The sequence below is a fragment of the Puntigrus tetrazona genome, chromosome 9, assembly GCF_018831695.1.
Source record: "Puntigrus tetrazona isolate hp1 chromosome 9, ASM1883169v1, whole genome shotgun sequence".
Lineage (NCBI taxonomy): Eukaryota > Metazoa > Chordata > Actinopteri > Cypriniformes > Cyprinidae > Puntigrus > Puntigrus tetrazona.
The window spans coordinates 2,781,370-2,805,696 of record NC_056707.1 but is presented as its reverse complement, the minus strand read 5'-3'; the positions used below and the strand labels follow the sequence as shown (position 1 = coordinate 2,805,696).

Genomic DNA, 24,327 nt, shown 5'->3' with positions numbered 1-24,327 from the left:
AGCCACAACTGTTTGAGATGCCAGATAGTTAGATCATTAATGTCTTCACCTTGAGATCGAATAATGCAACCACGCTTTGTGGCGACCAGAATTTGTCGAATTTTTACGTTTACATTATTTACATTGACATTTTTAAATTTTACATTAAAAAACACGTTTAAAAGGTTTCAAAATGATTTAAAAAGTTTCAGTGTTAAAAGTAAAAAAAAAAGAATGCTGAATTAAAAAAAACAAAAACAAACTAAGGACTCCAGGATCAAGTTTGATGGCCCCTCTTCTAAACTAAATCATATGCTGTAGCCATAAAGTCAAAAAGATTAAAAAGTCACCCATAAAATGTATAAGTTTTATATTTTATGCCAGAGTCCTGTTTCTAAATAATATTGTTATAGAAACATCATAATTGACATTTGTTATATCCTATATTTACTGAGCATTTATTTGGAAATGAATTTTGCATCCAACTCCTCTGTGCTTTATCATCAGGACATCGTTGACATGTCACTGTCTCATCTGCTGGCCAGTCTTCAGGGAAATGAACCTGGTTGATTTTAAAAACGTGACTTTTAATATTTCCTGTAACAACAAGAAGCAGTGCTGTATTTGAGTGTATGCATCTAACATGAGCTTCAAAATCACATTTGAGTCAAAGTTTAGAAATAATGATAGATAACTAACCACACAAAGGATGCAGCAATATATTTGTCTTTTAAATTTGGTCTATGTTATTTACGTTATATATGATCCAAAACATTTGGAAATCCAAAGAAAATCAAAATACTTTGTTTAAATGTTAAAAATAGCCCGGATTGAGTTTACACATTTTATTCAGAGTGTTGTATATATATATATATATATATATATATATATATATATATATATATATATATATATATATATATATATATATAAATAAAGGCAGCTTTTCTCAATGCACTGACAGCTACACAGAAATGTTTCATGATATCAGATCAGAGTTAAGTTAAGAACACATATTCCATCACGAATCAGGTCGTGCTGAGTGAACAAAAATAAGTTGTTTCTTCTTCCTCCTCTTCTTTTTCTCCCTTTGTCACTTAGGAACAGAGCGATTAGACTTGTGTAAAAAGCTCAGGTCTGGTGAAACCTGTAGACAAATCTGACCGTAAACTGCACGTGCATAGAAAACAGTTGCTCAAATGTATATGAAGAAGAATGATGATGGTCGCTGGAAGACACTAGGACCGGCGAGGATCACAATCAGGGTTTGTGTGGGTTGACCTCAGCAGTGGTGTACTTCATTTAGCATCACAGAGTCAATCTGGGATTAGATGAAGAGACAGAAGCAATTTAGTCTGAGACCTAATGCTTAGAAGAACCGTGGCAACATCTCCAAGACATAGAAATCTTTTTTTTTCAGTAACTTTTATTAGCTAGTATTTGGTATGACCGCATTTCTCTTTTAAAACACCTTTTTTTTCTTATGCATTTGCAGGCGGTTTTAAAGACACATTAAATATGAATGGATACCATAACATTATTTATGCAACTGAGCTGCATTATATATGTAAGCCAATGGAAATCAATGCTGGTTTGAAAATCAAGTACAACCTAACTTTTTTTATTTTCACTTTACTGTTGCTTTATAATGCTGTACAGCCAACCTGTAGAAAATGGAAAACGCTGAAAGATCAGAACAGGTCATGTTATTTTTAATATCATTTTAATATCGTTCCCCTTGCGTACAGCAGGTGTCGCTGCTGTGCCTCCAAATTATACTCTGGGCAGCAAATTCGCTCCATGTGCGGCAAGCTGCAAAATAATGATTTCTTACCAGTTATGTATGAAGTTAAACAGTATAGTCAGTAGTCGGCTGCGAAACATACGATGATTGATCAAAATATGATGTTAAAAAACAATTTCAAAGTGAAACGGATGAGAAAACGGATGAGACCAAATGTATTCGATGCTTATTATTTTTAGAATAATATATGGGAATGGCTTTTATGAGATTAACTGATGCTGCAGTTATCAATTAAATACAAAAAGAGCACCCATGTATGTGTGTTACACTTAATCATAGAAAGAACCATTGAGTTGTGTAGGAGTAAAACATCATCCAGAATATTAATGAATTAGTATTAATCTGAATAACTGGTAATAATAATTACCAGTTAATAATATATTTTCCCCAAGAGAGAGAGAGAGAGAGAGAGAGGCTGTCATTAGAAACAGCCTACATGTACCAGATGTCCTCGGCGCACTTGCGCATTGGTGTCTTGGATGGACGCGCCTCTTGTCTCCAGTCATCCTAAATCCAATAGCCCAAACGGAACGATACCGACATCCTGAATCCATCTCTAAGGAAATGTTTCTTCACATGAAGACCTGCTTGAGACCCGGCGTGCGACACACAGCTCAGCCTTCGCATCTGCTTGCAGGCACGACATCTGTCCAGTGATGCAGTGGGCTGAATGCATGCAGCATCGTTTGTCATAGAGACAGTGCTGAAAGGGACAGCTCGAGATTTTTTTTTTTTTTTGGGTGGGGGCTCAGTAAATACGGCCTGTTGTTTGTATTTATTTATATATGTTTTACTGGGTCCATGTCGTCGTTTGGTGTTCACGCTCACAACAAGAGAATACGCATGAAATCGTATTGGAATTATAAATAAGAGAAACAAACGCAACACGTTGCTGGCTGGTCATCAGGAGATCAGGGTGTCATTCAGTCTTCATTCAGTAAGTACCAGAGTGTCACTACCTTACATGTATAACACTTCTTTAAATGATAAGTGCACGTGCCAGCATCTATCTTGTACGATCAAAAAAGAAGAAAAGAAGATACAAATTTTTTTATTTATTTACTTTAAATGAATTAACAGCTAAACTCTGTGTCTTGTCACGATTAACAAATGCATATTTACAAATCATGACATTTAAACCAATTTCGTGATGAATGTTGATCCACTAGCACTTGACCTTACAGAGAGTATCTCTATGCTAAAAATAGAGGTTAATTCAGTACAATTGGGACTTTTTCTTAGACTTATCAAAAAATGGCCCAATTTGCTTATGAAGCGATACTAAGCGGACAAAAGATGCTGTTCTAAGTGATTTTTGAACATTGTGTAAATTCACGGTATCTCTTTATGTGGCGTAAAAGCAGCTCATTGGAAATTCAAGTAAAAAAGCTCATAAACCGCCTCTTTGTGTTGTTTGCCAGTTTCAATACTCTATAACTTAAAACACGTCCCAGCAAATATATGTGAATGATCTCGCTGCACATTTATTTGAGTTGCGTAATTGAGGCAACTTGTTCTGTGTGAGTTGGTTTAACATTTGACATTGAGGCAATGTCCTGTCTCTTGCATAGCTAAAATGAATCCTTTTGTTACTAGTTAACTCTTAGCAGAGCATGTCAAATAATTAAGGACAAGGTCTCATTTTGCTACAAAGCAGTGAATAACAGACTTTGCAAAGGCCGATGTAAAGTGAAAGCCTCTTAATTAAAGACTCAATCAATGCTTTCCTTGGGTTTTGAGTTTCAGGAGACTAATGATAATAGCTTAGAGGTAACTGTACACCCCCAGGTCTGAAGGGCTGAATCTGTAGACTTTACAGCAGTCTGCTGGTTAATCTCTAAAGAAATCAAACAGTGCAGGCATTCTGAAGCAGAGGGCCTGGAATATTACATAGAATTCAATTTCATACTTCTTCTTTTATTGATTCTCAAACTTCTCAAGCGAAATCACGATTACCCTTACCAAGTCTACACTTGATAAGAGCATCATGTTGCATCAAAAGTAAACTTACACGTAAACAGTGAAGTTATCTATGCTAGGCGCAGAAAGAAAACAGACTCGTTCTGTTTCTAAGGGACCACACTGCTACAGACAACAACAGGACATATAGATTTGAAATGTTTTCACTGGTGCATCCGATACAGACATTGCACTGTGTAAACAGATTTGCCCAGTAAAAACTATGTAGCTTTGAATGTGTTCTGAGTTGTTGATATGTTGCTAAGGTATTCTGTGGTTTGTTGCTAGGGCAATAGTGGCCCAGAGTCAAAATGCTGCTGCTTTCAGAACTGTGTTTTTCATTATGACAATGAGATAAATACAGGTTCGTTGAGCACGAGAGACTTGTTTCAAAAACATTCAAGCATTTACTTAGCCTAAACATTTCAACAGTGTATATGTAAGTAATGCCTTCCTGGAAATAATGAAAGTCTTTTGACCTAGATGTTATTTTGCTCAAAACAACAGTCAAAATAATGGAATGTTTTTGAATCTGATGAAATTATCAAATTTTTTTGTGAAAACATTTGAACCAATGTTTGACCCAAATGAGTTTTCTATATTGATTTACCTTTTGGGTATTTTGCATGGCTGTGTTTTAGATCCCTTATTCCTACCTCTAAACATATTGTAACAACTACCTTGCTAACTATTAATAAGCAGCTAATCTGGAGTTCGCTGAGGAAAAGTCATAGTTAATAGTGAATATGAGTTCCCTATTCTAAAAGTATCACCATATTGTCTTCTTGAACAAATCCTATTTAATTAGAATTAAGGGTTACACTTTATTTACACTTTAGTGCACAGTATGCACATATGGAAACAGGACTGTAAAATAAAGTGCTGTCTTGAGGATTTATAAATACAGATAAACAGCCAAAATGCTAGTAATATGCATGCTACTGTAATAAGCAACTATGTAATTGGGAAAATAGGTCCTTAAAATAAAATATTACATATTATTAGGAGAGTTGATCATGTAGTCTAGTTGATATTCATCATGATTGGAGCTTTTCAGTGGTTTGTTAAGGGCTTGTTAAATGAGATAATCCTGAGGGAAGTTCATTCTGGTGCCACTGCAGCCCTGGGCGGCCCAGCAGATGGTCAACAACATTTGTGATCAAATCTGAGATTACAGCCTGTTTGCTTGTGCTGTTGTGAGTCTTTTGATTTGGTTATATGAGTCAGATGATTCTATTCAGGGCTAGATAGATCCATTTTATTGCCATGTAGTTTACAAATCAAACCTTATTGTAAAGTGTTAAGTTTTAAAGATATATTTCCAATGAGAGACGAGTTCACAGCTTCTGAGGCATGATTTTTACTGATGATCAAACAAACAAAGGTCATGTGTACAATAATGTAATAAGACAGATAGACAGACAGATAGATAGATAGATAGATAGATAGATAGATAGAGATAGACAGACAGACAGATAGATAGATAGATAGATAGATAGATAGATAGATAGACAGACAGATAGATAGATAGATAGATAGATAGATAGATAGATAGATAGATAGACAGACAGACAGATAGATAGATAGATAGATAGATAGATAGATAGATAGATAGACAGACAGACAGATTGTGCTTTTGAGTATATATAGAATGGATTCTGTAGTTTCTGTTCACTGTGTGCTGTCAGGCATTCCCTAGAGAAAAAGGACAGACAGTCTGGAGAGCGAGTGTACTGTTTCCAGACTCCAGGATAGAGCCTAGAGAAGGGGAGGAACAGAGAGCAAGAGAAGCACTTCGTACATTATAACAGGAGTGATCTTATGGTGTCACATCCTTCACCTGCAGCAGAGGCATCAAAGCTGTAAAATAATATACAAACTTATAATAATAATAATGTTAATAGTAATAATAGCTACTTATTTTTAATAATAGCTGGACTGTCTTCAAAACAGTTTAGCTTCCAGTGTTGAAAACTTATTTTTAAGTAGTGCAATGTACAGTAACTAAATGCTACAGTTGTTTACATGTTGTTTATAACAAATTATGAGTAGCTTGTATCTTGCCGTAATGTCTGGAGGGCCATCAGAACTCTGATTAAGAATGACAAAATAACCTTTTATAATTTATATAGTATATGGTTGAGCAGTGCATAAGTGCATAATATATAAAAAGTGCATAGTGTATATTGCTACATTTGGGATGTAGCTATTGTGTGCTGTTAAACATAACATTCGTTCGGTCAGCAGCGATAGCCGGCCAGCTTAGAGACATTATTGCTATATTATTGCATATTATCATTATATTGTGTATCTCATATTCTGCAGTGCTATCAAAGTAAAAAGTCCCAAAGTAAAAGTGGCAATAAAAGTGAATTCTGTTTTATTTGAAAGCTGAAACCTTAAATTGGAACAAAATGGACAAAAAAATGCCTCTGCACAAACAAATGAAATCTAATACATCTGTTGCTAACAAAATGAAAAAGAATAGAAAATGCTGATTGACATTATATTAACATTACCAATCACACTCTATTCTGTTGAGTTTAGGAATCAATGGCCAGTGAAAGGTATTCAGATGAGACTAAATTTTGACTAAACTTTGAACTTCTTGAGAATCCTCTTTGATAAGCAACATAGCTCAGATGTCACGTACAAACGTAAGCAACTACTTCAGTGATTTTAAGGAGAGTTTCGTTTTTTTAAGTGCTTAAACTCACCATAGATCAAAGAAATAATTTATTAAGCTTGGTTGAATAATCTTGGAAAGTAAACATTTTATAATTTTCAATTTGTAATGTTTTATTAAATTATCAAATATACATTTAGTCCCATTAAACGTAATTTACTATCTTATATGACACTCATGTCTGGTTCTTGCTATAAAAGACAGGCTTATGATGTTTGCAGATTTGGCTGCTTTTAGCTTTACCTTGAGTCAGTTCACCCCCTCTGCCTATGGCCTCTCCTTTAACAGTTAACCAGAAGAGAAGTGGAAGTGAATTTTAAATCTCGGATATAAAAATGTGTGTAAGTATTACATTTACTGTACATAATGCTGCTTGCATAGTAAAAATGACCTGTTTGAGAGGCTGACTTTTGCAATGATTAGATAAATAGCACTGAACAGACAATAAGGGTTTATTTCAGACTAGCTTATTATACTCATCCGACTTGGTCTTTAACTTTCGGTTTGGCGCTTTGATGATGCAACTAATATTTATTATTTTCTTGTCACCTCTCAGTGGGATGACGTCTCAGAGTGTGTCCTGTCACATCGCCCCCTGCCCCATCTCCTGTGTCCCTCTCATCTGCCCATCTGAGGTGTCCTGGCGCCAGCAGGGGCTCATGAGGCAGCTTCGTGTACTGTAAGGTGGTGCTGACCACCTCTCTGGTCTGGGTGCTAGTGGGCGTCTTCCTGCTGCTCTACTTCAGTGGAGTGCAACAAATGTGACAACAAGAAGGACCACTCACTCCTGCCTGCGCTCAGAGGTGAGTCTGACCGTTGGACAGAACGCAGAGTTTTATTATCTACCTGCAGGGGATCGCCCGCCGTACTTTCCATCTATTGTGCACCTGTGCAGATCACGATGGCCTTGTGGGCAGCGTGCTGACAAATACTGCCAGTGTGCCTTCAAAATATGGGTGTATTTGTTCATAAAATGACTTGTCATTGTTTTCTGATGGTGAAATCTCCTGAAATTGTGCTCACCAGCTGCTCATTTCTTACTGTTTAATCCCAGCACTATCAGATGCTTGTCCTCACTTCAACACCATGTCTGGTAAACAGGTTTAACTCTTACCGTAAGCAGCTTTCAGGTTTAGATGCGGTCCACCAATAACCATAATCACAGTCTTGCTCTAAACCTTTATAGCGCAAGTACATCAAAAGCCTCGTTATGAATGTAGATTCTGTGGTCTGCTTGTTGCCTCTAATAAAGTGGACAAACAGGAAAGCTGTGTCTGTCTGAAATACAATCTGTATCCATGCATTCAGGATTTAATAATGGCAGGAAAGCTGTTAGGGTATTAAACAGTCAGATGAGGTCTAAGCAGCCGCAGTGCTGAAAGAGCGGAGCTTAGAAGCACTGCAGTCTGTCGGCTATTTACGCTAGATCGTTTTTATGAGGTCGAGTCACTTTGAAAGATCTTTTCTCTTATTGAGGTTATGGGCAGTGATTAGCTCAGCCCTGGCGACGAGGGGGTTATCTAAAGGTTGAGGACCTAATACAGAACTTGGAAGTTCGCTTTCAAAAGAGAATTTTATATAACTCAGTAGTGCAAATATGCAGGGCATGTACCAACTTGCACCAAAATGATTTTGGCTTGATAATTATGATCTTTATCTCTTTGCCGGATGTTTTATTGCATATTGCTCTCCTTACTAGTTAGATATAACAAAATTGAACTTTATTGGCAAGCAAATATCTTTGATATAAATGTCGGCACAGTATGTCGATCTTCTAATATGAATCTTTCTCTATTTTGCCTAGTGTAATACAGGAATAAGAATTGAACTTCCTCTGGCAATAGTTTATGCTATTCATAATGCGGAATATTGTGTAAACAAACAAACAGACAAACAAACAAATGAGCAAATGACACAATTAGGGTTGTTAGCAAGGACATATGTTTTATTCTGACATTAGTGGTATATTAGAATAACATCTAAACAAGTATAGACCCCCACTTTATTCAGGAATGGACTTTAAGGTTAACATTAAGTCCCTAAGGTGACTAATAATGACTAGGACTAGGCAGTTTAAAACTTAATTTTAATTTTATTTTGTCTAAAGTGCAGTTATCTACATCTCTCATACATCAACATCATACATCTCACACCCTTTAATCCAACCAGAAACATAAACTAAACACTTATTTTATTATTAATTAGCAGTAAATTAAGTTTGAGTTTATCGAGGCAGAAGTTGTAGTTAATAGTTAATACTGACGTTTGGTCCCCCAACTAAAATGCGACTAGCATCGCAGTCCCCATTAATACGAGGCTGCTATATAGGGGTCTTAAATGATTTAGCCTGTTTGGATATTCTAGGTCAGGGGTCATCATATTTGTTCCCGGAGAGCTGGTGTCTTGCAGAGTTTCAAGGATGTTTCAAGTACACAAAGACCTTGATTAGCTGCTTCAGGTGTTTGATTAGGACAATGACCCTCCTGGACTGAACCTGGTGACCCCTGTTCTAGGCATTTGTTTACTGGCTCAAGACAAACAGCATCCCAAGTTCAACCCATTAATGCCCGGAGCGTCATTTTTGCAAAATTGTATGTTGCTATGTGTGACACGTTCAAAGTATAACACCCTGTGAGCAGAGAGAAAAGTGAGTTTACTTTATCAAAAATAGATTAACGTGAATCTGCCAATCTTTTGCTTTGTGTAACTAAAATAGATTCAGTTTACTTCAGTCCTCATCCCATCACCACACAAAATTCAGTCTACTGGAGACAGATCTTCAAATATCTTATCCAGGAAAGATCATTTTGCTTTTAGTCTGTTCATAACCGGTTAGTCGGTTTATTTTTAGCTTTACTATGTAGCCGATTTTTCTGTTGTTCTTTATTGAATGGCTGTAGTAGATGTATCACTTAAACTGCCACCTTAAAGAGAGCACAGAGACTGTTTCAAATATGATCTTATTGCTAAATAAATAAAGTACTGGGATCAATGCAGAAATGCCTGCTTCTCCATCTTAATTGCCACATCATTAAGTATACATCACCCTCTTCCCAGACTGCTGTTTAAACTGATGATGCAACAGCTTTACATTCTAATAAAACCAAAGAAACGGTGCCTAATGGACATCAATTATTTAATGCTCTTTCATACATCCTGATGAATAACTGCAGGGAATCTCTTTAAAAAGGTCAGATAGTCTCCATTCCGAAACATAATGAATGTCTACGTCTGCATTTTTTTCTAAGGCAGTATCAGAAAGTATTTGGACTAGTCACACAATTATTGCCAAGACCTTTTCTCAAATTTGTAGTCTGTGCTAATTACTGAAATCCATGGTGAGTTTGCAGATTTCAGTCTGAGTTTGCAGATTTCACCAAAAAAATAAATGTATTAAAATAAATAAATAAATAAATCACGTAATGTGTGATGGGTAAAGTCTGATTTTGAGTACATTCAGCCAGAAGAGTTCAAACATGTTTCCCACATTCGTAATGATCATCCCAATATATCAAAAGCATCACAAACCAAATGCTGGGTCACAAACAATCAGAGCAAATAATAAATGTCTGTGGAAAATCTTAAAGTTACCCAATATGATGCAATTTCAAGTTCTCCTCTTTTTGTTACAAGCTGTTAGTACAAAGGTAAGGTTCCTAAAGTTGCAAGACTAAAGTCTCAAAACCAAAAATATTCTTCATAAAAGTTATGACTTGTCCAGAGCCCCCTACACATGCCTACATTTCTGCATCACAGAGTGGGTTTTGTTTTATACCACTGGCCAATGATTTTTCAGGGACTGGAAGGATCTGGTGCTTGAGATGGCCCTTAAAATGGTTGACTCCTGATCAGCGCACTGACTACTGAACAAGGGAGCTGATTGGGAAACGCTCTATTTTTTTATTAACATATTACTAGAACCATAGCCATTTATTAGTAGTAATTAAGCACATAATAATAACTTATTCTACATGACCTTATTAAACATCTCTAAACCTACCCAATACCTAAACTTAACAACTACTGTACTTACTTTATAAGCAGCAAATTAAGAATTTATTGAGAAAAAATGTACATGATACATGATGTTTTAAAATCTGTTTCTGCTTTTTTAACAGTTGTGCAGTTGTATTCCAGCGTTAACCTTAATTTGAACACTTTATTGACTTGGAACTATAACTTTCTTCAACTATGTCTGATATCTTGGATTACTTAGAGTGTTTATTATTACATTGTACATTGTACATAGTTTTTTCCACAAAGGCTACAGACGTTACCGCCTTTGCATTTGTCTAAAACGTGGTGGCTTTCGCAGCGGGATTGTGTACTGCTCATGGAGCCAGCTCAGTAGGTTTTGGAACAGAATGATAGTGTCCATAATGGCACAATGCTTCCAGATTTATTTCAATGACATGATATTATGGGCTGTCCTTGTGCCCAAATGGATGCTATTTTTGGATTAAGCAGCTAAGTAAGACAGCAGTGCGTGAGGGTATATCAAATCCCCTGGTTCTGCTTTGAAATACTGTGAAGGTTGAAGAGGGACGTTAAGAAGCAGTGCTGCAGAGTTTCATTCTTGCTGTTATTGTCAGAGACCCGATGAGTTGCTCTTCGTCATACTGCAGTCACAGCACTCCCCATTATATTGGAGTGTTTTGCTGCGCGGTTTATGTGCAGTTCTCTGTCGTAAAGCAGGGTGATTTTGCATAAAACTGTCCATGCAGACCTCCAGGTTTTTAACTGAGAATGTCATCAAATCAGACAGGCCGTTAATGTGGCCTGTGATTGGCTGTGAATTGTTTGGATTGAACCCTCTTAACCTGGTCAGCTGCGTATGGATCTATGGTTCTGGGAGGGCTGAGAATATTGCTTTATAGAAGGAGACGGTAATAAATATAGGTGACAGAGAAAAGCCTCTAATAATATGGTAGAACATAAATCACTTAGAATGTATCCTAGTAGTTTTACAAAGGAAAAATCATGACTTTGTATATGCTGGTGGCTTAACTGATCATTTGTTCATCATGTGTTTAGTTTTATAAATGCTATTCCCTAGTAATCCGATGGAGGGCATTCTGTAGAAGCTTGATCTTGAGGTGATTCTTTAATTTTCTAGTCCTTGCAGACATGCGCTACTTTAGAGTTATTAAAGAGCATCTTCAGTACCGATAATGACAAACATGAGCTCAACCCTATAAAGCCTACTGTATTATATTTGAAAGATGATCAAAACAAACAAACATGATTGAAACCATGCAGAAACATATGCTGTACATCTTTTTCTACATGCCTTCTGTTGACTTGCCTGGATTAACAGTTTTGACATGTTAACAAATGCAATGCCTTTTACTATAATTTCTACAAAAACATTCAGGTAGTGATACACGTGTCTTTTCACGGTGAGATTTTTCATAGGAATAATTTAAATATTATTACTAATATATAACGTTAAACATAGAAGCAACGTCATAGGTTTATTAAACTTTTAAACATTAGAGCTTTAAACAGAAGTATTTATATATTATATTACATTTTTGCCATATAAATACCAACATTTGCATCATATTATATATTTTGCTCACTTTGTGCCTCTGAATTATACTGAAGTGTTTTTGTTTCTTATATCATACTATATAAAAGCCTGATGTATCAAATATGATACAACAAAACGCGTAGACTATGCTTTTTAGCAATTATTACAATATACAGCTTTACAGCCCATTGTTTCTGTGTCATTTCTAAAAGATATCAGATGAGAGTATAGTAATGTAACTCATTTTATGGTTACTGATGAGAGTAACAAAACTCATGATCAAAAAATGTTGAGTGTGTTTTTCTGAAAGTGTTTCTGTTGATTTGTTTGCTGTCCTTGTAGTCTCTGTTTGATAACAGTGTTAAGTCAGATTTCAAGGACAGAAAGCGTCCGTGTTGACAGATCCTATAACATGGATCAATGGTTCAGAACACTGCTGTCAGTTTTACCTGCAGCAGAGACACTGAAAATCTGCTTTGTGTTCAGTTTAAACCCCACTATATAGATATATGAGTCAAATGGACAGTTGTAACCAAGCTTATACATTTTGATTTGTTATATTATTGTTCATTTTAATAAATAGTATTCATATTAACTTGTGTATTCATTTGAATTATTATTATAGTTACTTTACTTTGTAGCCTCTTCATCTTATATGTATCATGATTGTTTTTGCAACCAATTTTATTTCCATATGTGACCTCGGGCTACAAATCCAGTCATAAGGAACAAAGGTTTTGAAAATGGCATTTATACATAGCCAAATAAATGAGCTTATGGTTTTCTAGGATGGAGTAATATTTGGTTGAGATACAACAGTATGAAAATCGTTATTCTGAGGGTGCAAAAAAACCCATAGGAAATGAATATTGCTAATCAACTGATTTGATTGAAAAAAATCTTTTGGAGGTTATTGTTTTAGAACGTATTATTGACTTCAAATATACCTATACCTATATATATATATATATATATATATATATATATATATATATATATATATATATATAAAGACTCAGGGTCACATATGTGAAGTAAACTGTAAATATTACTGTCCAAGTGAAAAGGATTCTCAAAAGTAAATAATGAAAGGTAGGATTCATTTTAAAAACTGGGAATTAATTGCATGACTGAAAATGAATGTGCATCAGTTTGCAATGTTAGCTGAAATAGAAAGTGCAGTTTCAGAGGCAGAGCAATACATTTTGATTTCATTTTGTGTATTAAAAAAGTGCATATTTAATATGAAGATGAAAATACTGTAGACCAAATTTTTATTATGATTATTATGCATTACATCTTTTTAGATATCATAGCTGACACTTTTCTAACAAACCGACATGAAAGGAGTTAAATAAATAAATACATGGGCACATGTTTTGGCCAGGATACTGAGCACTTGGTAATAAATAATTGACACCGACTGCCGTCCTGCTTTCTGTGTTCCAGCGGTGATGTCCCGCACCCATGAGGCACCAGGTGAAATGGGGAAGGCTGTGGTAATTCCCAAAGAAGAGCAGGAGAAGATGAAAGAGCTCTTTAAAATCAATCAGTTCAACCTTATGGCCAGTGACATGATCGCGCTCAACAGGAGTCTGCCAGATGTCCGGCTGGACGGGTGAGCGTGTGTGTGTTTGTGCAGACAAATGCTCCATGATTAACGACACTAATCGCGGGATCCAATCAGCTGCCACAACGATCTCAACAACACAAATCAGCATTCATTAGGAAGACGATGACTTTTAATGTTTCTTTTTTTAATAAGCAATAATTGGTTATTGGTTATTGGTTTTGTGGCTACTTGCATTTGCTGTAATTATGGAATGGATAGAAATTGATGCCCCACTACTTTATTTAAATTCAAAACTCAAATTTGCCTCAAGGACTTTCTACAACGACACATTTTCAGTGTAAATGTTATTTTTCTAATTAATTTTTCTTTCCGAAAAGTGACTCAGCTTGCATCTGAATCAGAATAAAAGCAGCAGGCCAAAGATGTTTGGGGATCACACACTTGAGCAGTTTCAGAGAGAGATGTTTGTATTTCCTAACTCTCGTGGATGCAGTATGGTATTTGCCGTTGCAGTGGTACAAGTTTTGTGGTTTTGAACAGACAAGTTTGAAAGCTAGCAGTTATTCTAAGACAAACGGGCGAGGCTGTGAATCGACAATTAGTTAGTTGTGTTAATTCTAGCTGACCTAAATTTTTTAGATGAATATTAACCACAATTGCATAAGCCCGGCACATGCTTTATTGTGCGGTCACGTAATGAGGCAAACTGTGGATATTTTCTTATCAGTATGTACATTCAATACACCAAGAGCATCTGTTCATCAAAAATAAAAATAAAGCAACTTTGCACAAGAATAGGTGATAAATATACTTTTTATTTAACGTTCATTATTATTACGTGAAAGCTCCAGTTTTCATCCCTCTGTCTCAGTGGAGCAAATAAGGTCTTTGTTTATGGAATCTAAAGAACCATTCAAGTTACATAATGAAATCCCAGAGAGCTGTTAGAGCAAAACATGCCACATTCATCTGGTGTGTTTGAGTTATGCCACCATTCAGCGCACTCAAGGCCATCACCCACATACAGTGATGGATGTTTCTCTTGGAATAAACATTTGCTCAACATTTTACCAGAGTCTTTTAATCTCAGTAGTTTGTGTGACAGCTAAATGCTCCAAGAACTTAAAGAACTCCACAGTAAAAAACAATGAGATTTTTACATTCTCTTAAGAACATGTCAGTGATGTTCATCTGTGCTAAACTCACCACCAAAATGTTATACCTAGGATGTTGAAATAGGTTGGCTATGATATTCTGAATGGTGATTATTGTTATTTGTTATTATCGTTGATCGATTATGTGTTAGGTGATAAGGATATCCTGGTCCATGTGCGCTTCTTACCAGTCGAAATGAATGTTGAACAGTAGAATTGTTAAAAATGTCTCTTACAAAAGTAGCCAAGAAGCTGCATGATTTGGGGTATCATTTAAGCCCATTCCACAGTTATGTTTAAATTTAGAACTTTGAGGTTTTGGGATTGTTCACGTCACTAATTACAGCTATGAGCAAAAATTACGTTTCCCCATAGCAAAACTACTAATGAGTATTTTAGAATGAATGAACGATGGAATGAAGCAAGGAAAGAAAACAACTTGGGGTGAGAATGAATACATTTGTCTCCCAAAGGAATAACACTGGTTTAACATTGCAGTAAAATAACCCATTCTGTCCCATTCCCTCAATGCTTACAGCCAAAATCCCCCGTTGTTCGCAGTTGGGTGATATTCATAGATAGATGCTGCGTGCCGTCATCTGTAATCTGCCTCGAGTTTGTGCCCTTCTGCCCCCATCCTGTCTGTGCACACAAAGAGAAGCAGAGCTATAAAACTATCCCCATATCTCTTTTCATTCCCTCAGCCATTCTCGCGGATTTTTAGCGCGCTCGTTGTCCTGTGCAGCTTCATGCTTTATTTAAGCTCTCTTGGTGACTCTCAGCTGCTAGCTATCTATAATATAAAAATCACCTCAATCTAAGGATTTGCATTGAAATTAATACAAATAGTCTGAATGACAGAAATAGACATGTGTCAGTTTTAGGCACTAAATTTTGATTGGCTGATAGCGCCTACATGCTTTTTTAATGTAGCCCTATTAAAGGGTATGTTAGGATGCCCACTAAAGCAGACGCATACCAATTTTCAACTTAATGGATCGTATAATTTTTGTTAAATTACTTTAGCACCCCCAATGCTGAAGATGGTGTGTATCCTAAATTGTCTTCTTGTTTGTGCATGTATCAAATAACTTAATATCTTAATAGCAGGAAATAGATTGATTTTTATTGCTTCAAGCTTTAATCAAGAAGAATGTAATTGCTGAAGAGATGATTTTATGCTTGTATGGTTGAATCAATGTTTAAAAGTAAGTATCAGAGGTCAACAATTATTCAGTGTTATATTAATGATCAAACTGGAAACATTTTGTCTTGAAAACTGTCCTTAAAATGAGGCCATAGCGATGTTTTAAATTACACACATACATGAAGTAAACCCACAATATATACCATATAGCAAATTTCAGGTACTTGATTATTCATTTTGTTGCAGAGTATACACAAGTTGGATATGTAGTACATCAGGTTTAATCAAGATATACTTTATTTCAGATTTTAGTACAAAATATAATCTGTATTATATGCCTATAGCTATAATTTGCTAAATGTGTCTATACATGCATTTTATTAAGATATTATGATATAAGTAAAGGATAATGTACATCAAACCAGTGGTTATTGCGGAATTAGTCTTAGCCTCAGATATCACGACCAGGGAACTTAAACATCTGATGCACAGGGCATACAAAGTGGAAATACTGAATAGAGGAGGGGTGTGTTTAAGGGTATTCTGCCCAAGACTGACATCGTTAGAAAAGGAGCACCATTGCTTTGTTCAGATTTTGATTAAATATTACCAAGACATTTTTTTTCAGCAGATTAACTTTCACAGATGAATTGTTCATAAATAAAGTCCATTTTTATTTCACGCTGACTTTAAATCATCACAAAAGGCCAGCAGCTGCATTATGAAGTGAGAGAGCGGGTCTGCGATACCAGGTTGGCATAATTAAATATCGATTCGTGTCATATTTTAGCTGTCAACCAAACACCAGAGGTGGGAAATTCAGGGGCCAAAGAGTAAAAGTCCCGCCATATTTTTGTTCCATCCATTAACTCAGCAGCTCATTTTACTAAAGCAGGAACCAAGTCATTCCCTGTTTCCCAGTGTTCATACTATCCACCCTAAATAGTATGTGAGATTAAAATAAGTACGTCCCGAAGCATAGAACGTTAAAAAGAGTATGCCAAAATCCATCCCTGGATGGCTGACTATTTTAGGTAAATTTTTAAAGTGTGGATCCGTGCACACTGTAATGGCTCTAACGGCAAGTCTTGAGTAAAATCCCAAGTCCTTAAACTGTTAAAGTTAATAAGATAATTAAGTGACTTAATTAAATGATGATTGTTAATTAGAGATGAACACCTGCTGTTATAAAGAGTAACGGAGATTCTGTGTGATATAAAATTTGTACTCCAGTGTTGTTTAGACACACACAAACATCAAGAACCAGCACATAAATACCTAACAATGGTGACAACCAACAAAATGCTTCATGCTGAAATCATGCAATGCAGTTCGAATAATTAATGTCACCGCTATTGAGGATCGTATGATAAATGTTCATGTCTAAAAACCTAATCCTAAACAAAATTTTGGTTTCAGTATCGACACATTACAATGAGACATACTTAATAGTCAAATGTATTTAATAAACCAAATAGAGAAATACTAAAACCAGAGAGATTTAAAGCAATAACATTCAACCATCATAATTTATCAATGAATTAATCTGCTACTTCTAGGTTTGCTGTGAAGCAATTGCTTAAAAGCAAACGTCTTTGAATTATCATAATGTTTAAAAGTCCAACAACACTGACCACAGTTATGGTGACTGTTTTCTTTTGTCTTTGTTTTTCTTCAAGTTGATTTCATCCAAGGCTGAGGCTGAAGTCAGCTGTGCTTGTTTTTCTCTTTTCTTCAGTGATGTTAACTGTTAACAGCAGGTGTTCATGCTAATGAACTAATCATCATTTGATTATCTCATTAACTTTAACTCTTCGAGGACTTGGAACATGATTTGAGACTTGCTTGTGACTTAAAATGAATCACTCAGCTGCTGTTTATGGGTGAAACTAAAATATGGCTAGATTTCCACCTCTGTCAAACACAAAGCATTCACAAAAAAAAATGTTCCCAGAAAGCAAATAGCGCTGACTGCAGTTACCCGACAAGCCTGTATTAATAGTTTTTGCCAGTTTTTATCAGAGAGTAACATACCTCAGAATGTGGTGACTGACCAATCAGAATAGAGTATTCCACGGATCCATCTAATACTAAACATTAGCATCGGGGTTTTCTGCGAAGCTACTTTGAAAGAATGTGCATTGTGAAAAGCCCTGCAAAGAAACTTGACTCGATACTTGACTCAATATGTCTAAAAAGTTTGTCTTTGAACTTATTTAACTTGTTTTGTCTTATTAACCTTTGTGTGTGTTCCTCAGCTGTAAAACCAAGACATACCCCGATGACCTTCCAAACACCAGCATTGTGATCGTGTTTCATAATGAAGCCTGGAGTACACTTTTGAGAACCATACATAGTGCCATAAATCGCTCGCCCAGACATCTACTGCTCGAGATTCTGCTGGTGGATGATGCCAGCGAGAGAGGTCATAATCACAGCCATTAATTAGTTTATTAACTGATCAATTATGTTTTACATGTTGAGTTATTATGAGTACCACTATATTGGTCAATGGCAGAAAATCCTCAGTGTCATCGTTTATGTAAATGTTGACGTTTAGGCTATTTAGTCCATTAATGTGAACCTAGACCACAAAACCAGTCATAAGGGTCCAGCCAATTTTTCACATAATAAATGAAACTACATGAAAAATCTGGAATCTGAGGATGCAAAAAAATCTAATTTAAACACTTTTAAAGTTGTCCAGTTTTTAGCAATGCATTTTTGAGTTTTTAATACGTTTACGCTAAAGAGATGTACATGTCTTTAGATAGATGTTTACTTAATATCCTAATGATTTTTAGCATAAAAAAAAAAAATCATTTTGACACAGACAATGTATTGTTGGCAATTGCTACGAAAATACACCTGATTTACTTATGTCTGGTTTTGTGCTCCAGGGTCACAAATTTCACTCAGCTTCTTAGAGACTTGAGTGAAGAAACATTAAAATGTGTGTAATATGGAGCTATCCACCATAATTTCATTTCTGTAGATGACCTTTGCGTCCACTGATTGATTGCAGATTTTCTAAAGAAAAAATTAGAGGACCATGTTGCGACTCTGGAGGTTCCAGTACGTATTTTAAGGATGGAGCAGCGATCCGGCTTGATTCGAGCACGACTAAGAGGAGCAGCTGCCACGCGAGGACAGGTCATCACCTTCCTGGATGCCCACTGTGAGTGCACTTCAGGGTGGCTGGAGCCGCTGCTTTCCCGGATCAAAGAGGACAGGTGAGTGTACTTGACTCTGTACAGATCGTATATTCCTGAGACCCAAACTTTACATCCTTGGATGTACTGTAGAAAAATGGTTCTCAGCTTCTTTGAATCCAAGGCACTCTGTTGTCAAAGACAGTATTCCAAGACCCTTAATATACTCTTAATATTTTTAAGTTGCTGAGGTTAGACAAAAATACACTGCGTGGGTCAAAATTACATATTTTTATTTTAGTACATTAAGTACTGGTACCATAATACCATAATTATATTATATAAAAAATAATATATTGCTAAGAACTTCATTTGGACTACTTTAAAGGTGTTTTTTTTTGCAACCTTTAAATTTCGAATAGTTTTCAAATAGTTTTATCTTGGACAAATATTATACAATATATCAATGGAACGCTTATTATTCAGTGTTCAGATGATGTATACATTTCAATTTCGAAAAATGTACTCTTATGACCGGTTTTATGGTCCAGGGTCACATTTTATTTACTCAAGGAGTGGCACTATATCAAAAACAAAAACCCCATGATTTCAGACCTTTGATTAGCATTTATTTAATTTTGATTTTTCCAGTCATTTAGGATTATAGGAATAAATTCACTATAAACCAAGGCTTCTTGGGTCTTACTGCTTCATTAAATAATTTAAAGCCATCTTCCAGCTCTAGTGGGTCACAATCTCTTGGATTAGAGAAAAAAATGCATTACTACGAAAGAGAAGTGGTGATGTTGCCTATGGCTTAATGAGTACATAAATAAAGTAATGTATAAATAGATAAATTGTCCGAGTAAATGATTGGGTGCTTAGGTGAAAGTCCATTAACAATTACATATTTACCTTGCTTTGTGTGCTTACCTACTAGCTGCTTTAGTTCATGGTCTCTCACAGTATAATCCTGTTACCCATCAGTAAGTGTGACGTGTCCTCCATTTGTAAAATGATCTTTATTACGTTCACACAGATTCAGGTACAGAAGGCAGATTCAGAATTACATTACTGGGGATATCTTGTTACTTGTTACAAGCACACTCATATTCGTTCATGCTCAGGTGCTTTGATACAGGAAACCTATTTTTGAGAGCATGCGCTTTTGTGCTGCCTGCTGTAAAGGTTTTTAACTCCCCGTCTAGGCTGAATCGCAAAGCAGTGATACATAAGTTGCTTATTTGGGTGTATAGCATTATGCGGTGCGTGTATCGGGTTTGCATCGATCAGAATTGGTCTAGTTGTGCTAAAGCTGGAGGTGAATATCCAAATAACATTCTGGAAGCATGTTGCAATGTGGACTGTTTCTATTTGGAAATGTGTCTCGGCCTTTTCTGTTACACAAAGGATAATGTCTAGTCAGATGGGCATTATTGCAGAATAAACCCGCGGCAGACAGACCTGATGCAAAGTCATTCTGAGCCGTCAAAAACTATAGCTAAACTGTCTGGTTTAAACCCGAATTTCATCTACATCCATCATCTTAGGGTGGTGTGACCATTCGAGCCATTCAGTCACACTTTATTTTGAGGTTTAATTCTCACTGTTAACAAACCATTAATTACAAGTTTTACCTCAATAACCTGCTAATTGGCTGCTTATTAGTAAGGTATGGTCATAAAGAATATGTGCTTTATAAGTACTAATAAGCAGCCAATATTATTAATTTTGCAGTAAAATGAGGAAGGGAGGAAGGGAGGTTTTCTAACTATTCTTTTTCTCCTCCATTTTTGCAGCTTTCTTACGCTATTTTGTAATTTGATATTTTAAAAATAGATGCAATTCTTGTCAAAATACCTATTTCCACAGCAGCACTGGGCTGAAGGTGAAAGGGTTATTTGTGTTTGTCATTCTAGGAGGGCTGTGGTCTGTCCGATCATTGATGTCATCAGTGATGAGACATTCGAGTACATGGCCGGCTCAGATATGACCTATGGGGGATTCAACTGGAAGCTCAACTTCAGATGGTATCCAGTTCCTCAGAGAGAGATGGACCGACGCAAGGGGGACAGAACCCTTCCTGTTAGGTAATACACTGTAAAGCGTTTTATTTAAATAATGTTTGATTTGTCTTAATTGAGCAGACAGCATGTATTGTAGGTGGCACGATGGTTTAGCTGTTGTCAGTTACATTATTATTAGGATGTGAATCTAAAATCTGATATCGTTAACTCTTTAAACCAGTTCTTTCATTATCCTGAGGGTTTTATAAAAGAAATGTTAAATATATTACAAATGGCCTGCAATAAACCTGTATGTCGTTTTATACAGTTACATTTTTATTACAACTCACATATGTAACCAAAATAACAAGAACAAAACATTTAGTCATGCATGAGATCAGCAGTCTGCTGATGACAGCTCATCATTGGCTTGTTTAATGAGAAAAGCAATGACAGTTGTGAAGAAAGTCTGTCATTTTTCTGTACTCTCTAAAATGTAGTATCTACATTAGGACATAAACAACAATATGAGCTATGCAATTTAAAAATATACATATGTATACATGCATGCACTGTCATAAAAAAAAAAAAAAAAAAAAAAAAAAAAAAAAAAAAAAAAAAAAAAATATATATATATATATATATATATATATATATATATATATATACACAATTTTTTTATATATATATATGTGCACATTTACTGTATATATAGATTACTCACACATACAGAATATATTTGGAAAATAAAAATATTTGCATGTATTTCCATTGCGTATATACGTCATATTATTAGTCATTTGATTGATATGTATTGATTTGATCCTTATCAATGTATCATTACACCCTTATAAAGAAAGTTATTGATCAGAGGATTTTCTTAAACAGACTAGAGAGGTTCACATCACTTAACCTAGCTATTGATGGTGGGAACACATATATAGCATTCAGTATATACACCCTGTCAGATGAATTCATTCTAGTTTTGTTTTGAATCTTCTCCACAGAACTCCCACAATGGCAGGAGGTCTGTTCTCCATTGACAGAACTTATTTTGAAGAGATTGGCACCTATGATTCAGGCATGGATATATGGGGAGGGAAAATCTTGAGATGTCTTTTTTAGGGTGAGTGATCCATTTGTTGATGATGTTCTGCAATACTATATTCATAAGTACATGCTGGATTTTATTTTTTTTATTTCAATTTTACGTGGATACGTTTTAAAGATCCTTGATGATTCTAATTGCATTTCCTTTGTATGTGTGTGAATAGATCTGGCAGTGTGGAGGATCTCTAGAGATAGTCACATGTTCTCATGTAGGCCACGTGTTCAGGAAGGCCACACCATACAGTTTCCCTGGTGGAACCGGTCAGGTGATCAACAAGAACAACAGGCGATTGGCTGAAGTCTGGATGGATGAGTTCAAAGATTTCTTCTACATCATCTCACCAGGTAACACTCTTCAGGAAATCAATAAATGACATTTCACTTACTGAGACGGACCATCATATTATCCCTGCAGTTTTAATTTTGGTTGCTTTGGATAGTTTCAATCATATTTTTTTAAACTAAATGTACAATATAGTGCAAAAGTGAAATTGAGATGACAGCACAGTTCCACCAAGCAAATGATTTAACGCTGGTGAACTAGTGAATTCAGAGCAGGTAACCATGTTCTCTCAGGTCTTCATTAGTGTCAGTGTGAGCTATGGCTGTCTTTACAGAGATGCAGAGGGTTTTCTATAAATAGCGCACTGATTTGCATCTGTGGTCATGGTTGCTTTGAGAGTCTGTGATTATCCTATCATTTGGCCTCCCGGACCCATTGCTGCGATCGGTTGTTTGTCTTCTATAATCCTGTAAAAATCCAGCCTTCCTCAAGCTTGTTCAGACAAGAGGGTATTGTAGCACACAAAATTTCTTCAACACACATCCGCTTATCTTACTTTTGCTTGCTTGCTTTACCTTCTCTTTCTCCCTCTCTCTCACTAGTGCATGCACACACACGCACACACACACACACACACACACACACACACACACACACACACACACACACACACACACACACACACACACACACACACACACACACACAAAGAGCACCTATTTCAAAACATTATATTTTAAAAGACTATACTCAAGTGTGAACTATAATTTTGAAAATGTTGAAAATGTATTTTATGTTTAGTTTCAGTTTATATTAAGTGCAGTATGAATTACAATAAGTGCATACAGTATATTTATGTAATTTGATATTTACTTGTCTTGTGTCTCTTGGTGTGCTGCTAAATCTACACATTTTTATGGTAAAGAAATTACATTACGAATGAGCAATTTAGTACATTTAGACTATGTTTCACAGACAGGGCTTAATTTAATCCAGGACTAGGCCAAAGATAAATGAAGGTATATAAGCAGCTTTAATAAAACGCCTTAGAAGAAAAGGTAACACTTTAGAATATGGTTCCATCATTAATGAATAACTACAGAAGAAAACACAATATTAACGCAGTAACGCAATATTAGAACTCTAGTAACTACTACTAACTAACAAGAAACTGATTAATGAATTGGTAAGTAACATTACTTAGTCGAATGTGGTAGTTCTACACTATTAGCTATATTATTTTTTCATACCACCCAAGAACTACTTACACAGGTTCATAATAAATATGAATAATGCATAATGCATAATTAATTCTAAAGTATATTTCCAAATACTTCAGAGGGAGTTTAAAGTGAAGATTATGAACTCACTAGTAATGACTGTGAATCATTGTAAGCTTTTGCCGGTTTTGTAAAGTATCGAATAGTAGTTATTCAAGTGTTACTAACATCCTTCTAGAATAGTTGCTGTTTTTTGGATCGGTATTCAGTAATTGTAAACTTATGAGGTTTTTGTAGGTTTTGATTAGTAATTACCTATTACTTCTTCTTTTAGAAGGAATTGGTAATGCTTAAATCATTACTAGTGGGTTTCCATTATCTTAATTTTGGAATTACTTATTTATCATGCATAATTCACATTAATTGTGCAACTGTATACAGACGTTCTTAGGAGTTTTGTTTAGCTAACGGTGAACTACCAGTTTCAACTGAGTGCTATTACTTACTAAATTGTTAATCAGAGTTTCTTGTTAGATAATTGTAGTTATTACAGTGTTAATAGTGCATTAGTCACTTGTTCCTGCGTAGTTATTCATTAACGATGAAACAGTATTCTAAAGTTTTACCTAAGAAAATGTTACAGCTGTGCATCTTGAGACAGAACAATGACACTGACAAATAAAGATAGCAAGAGCAAGATATTTTAAGTATGCATTTTAGT

General features: G+C 35.6%; 1 protein-coding gene across 1 annotated transcript in view; it reads left to right on the top strand.

The window, feature by feature from the left end:
- The first annotated feature begins 7,158 nt into the window (after window positions 1-7,158).
- LOC122352168 (polypeptide N-acetylgalactosaminyltransferase 13-like) overlaps window positions 7,159-24,327 on the top strand; it is a 35,119-nt gene continuing 17,950 nt past the window's right edge. Inside the window, 8 exon segments of the mRNA XM_043249746.1 lie at window positions 7,159-7,231; window positions 13,411-13,579; window positions 18,094-18,260; window positions 18,861-19,068; window positions 20,907-21,077; window positions 22,001-22,103; window positions 22,105-22,119; window positions 22,268-22,448. Of these exon segments, the coding sequence (XP_043105681.1) occupies window positions 13,416-13,579; window positions 18,094-18,260; window positions 18,861-19,068; window positions 20,907-21,077; window positions 22,001-22,103; window positions 22,105-22,119; window positions 22,268-22,448 (1,009 nt within the window). The 5' untranslated portion in view covers window positions 7,159-7,231; window positions 13,411-13,415.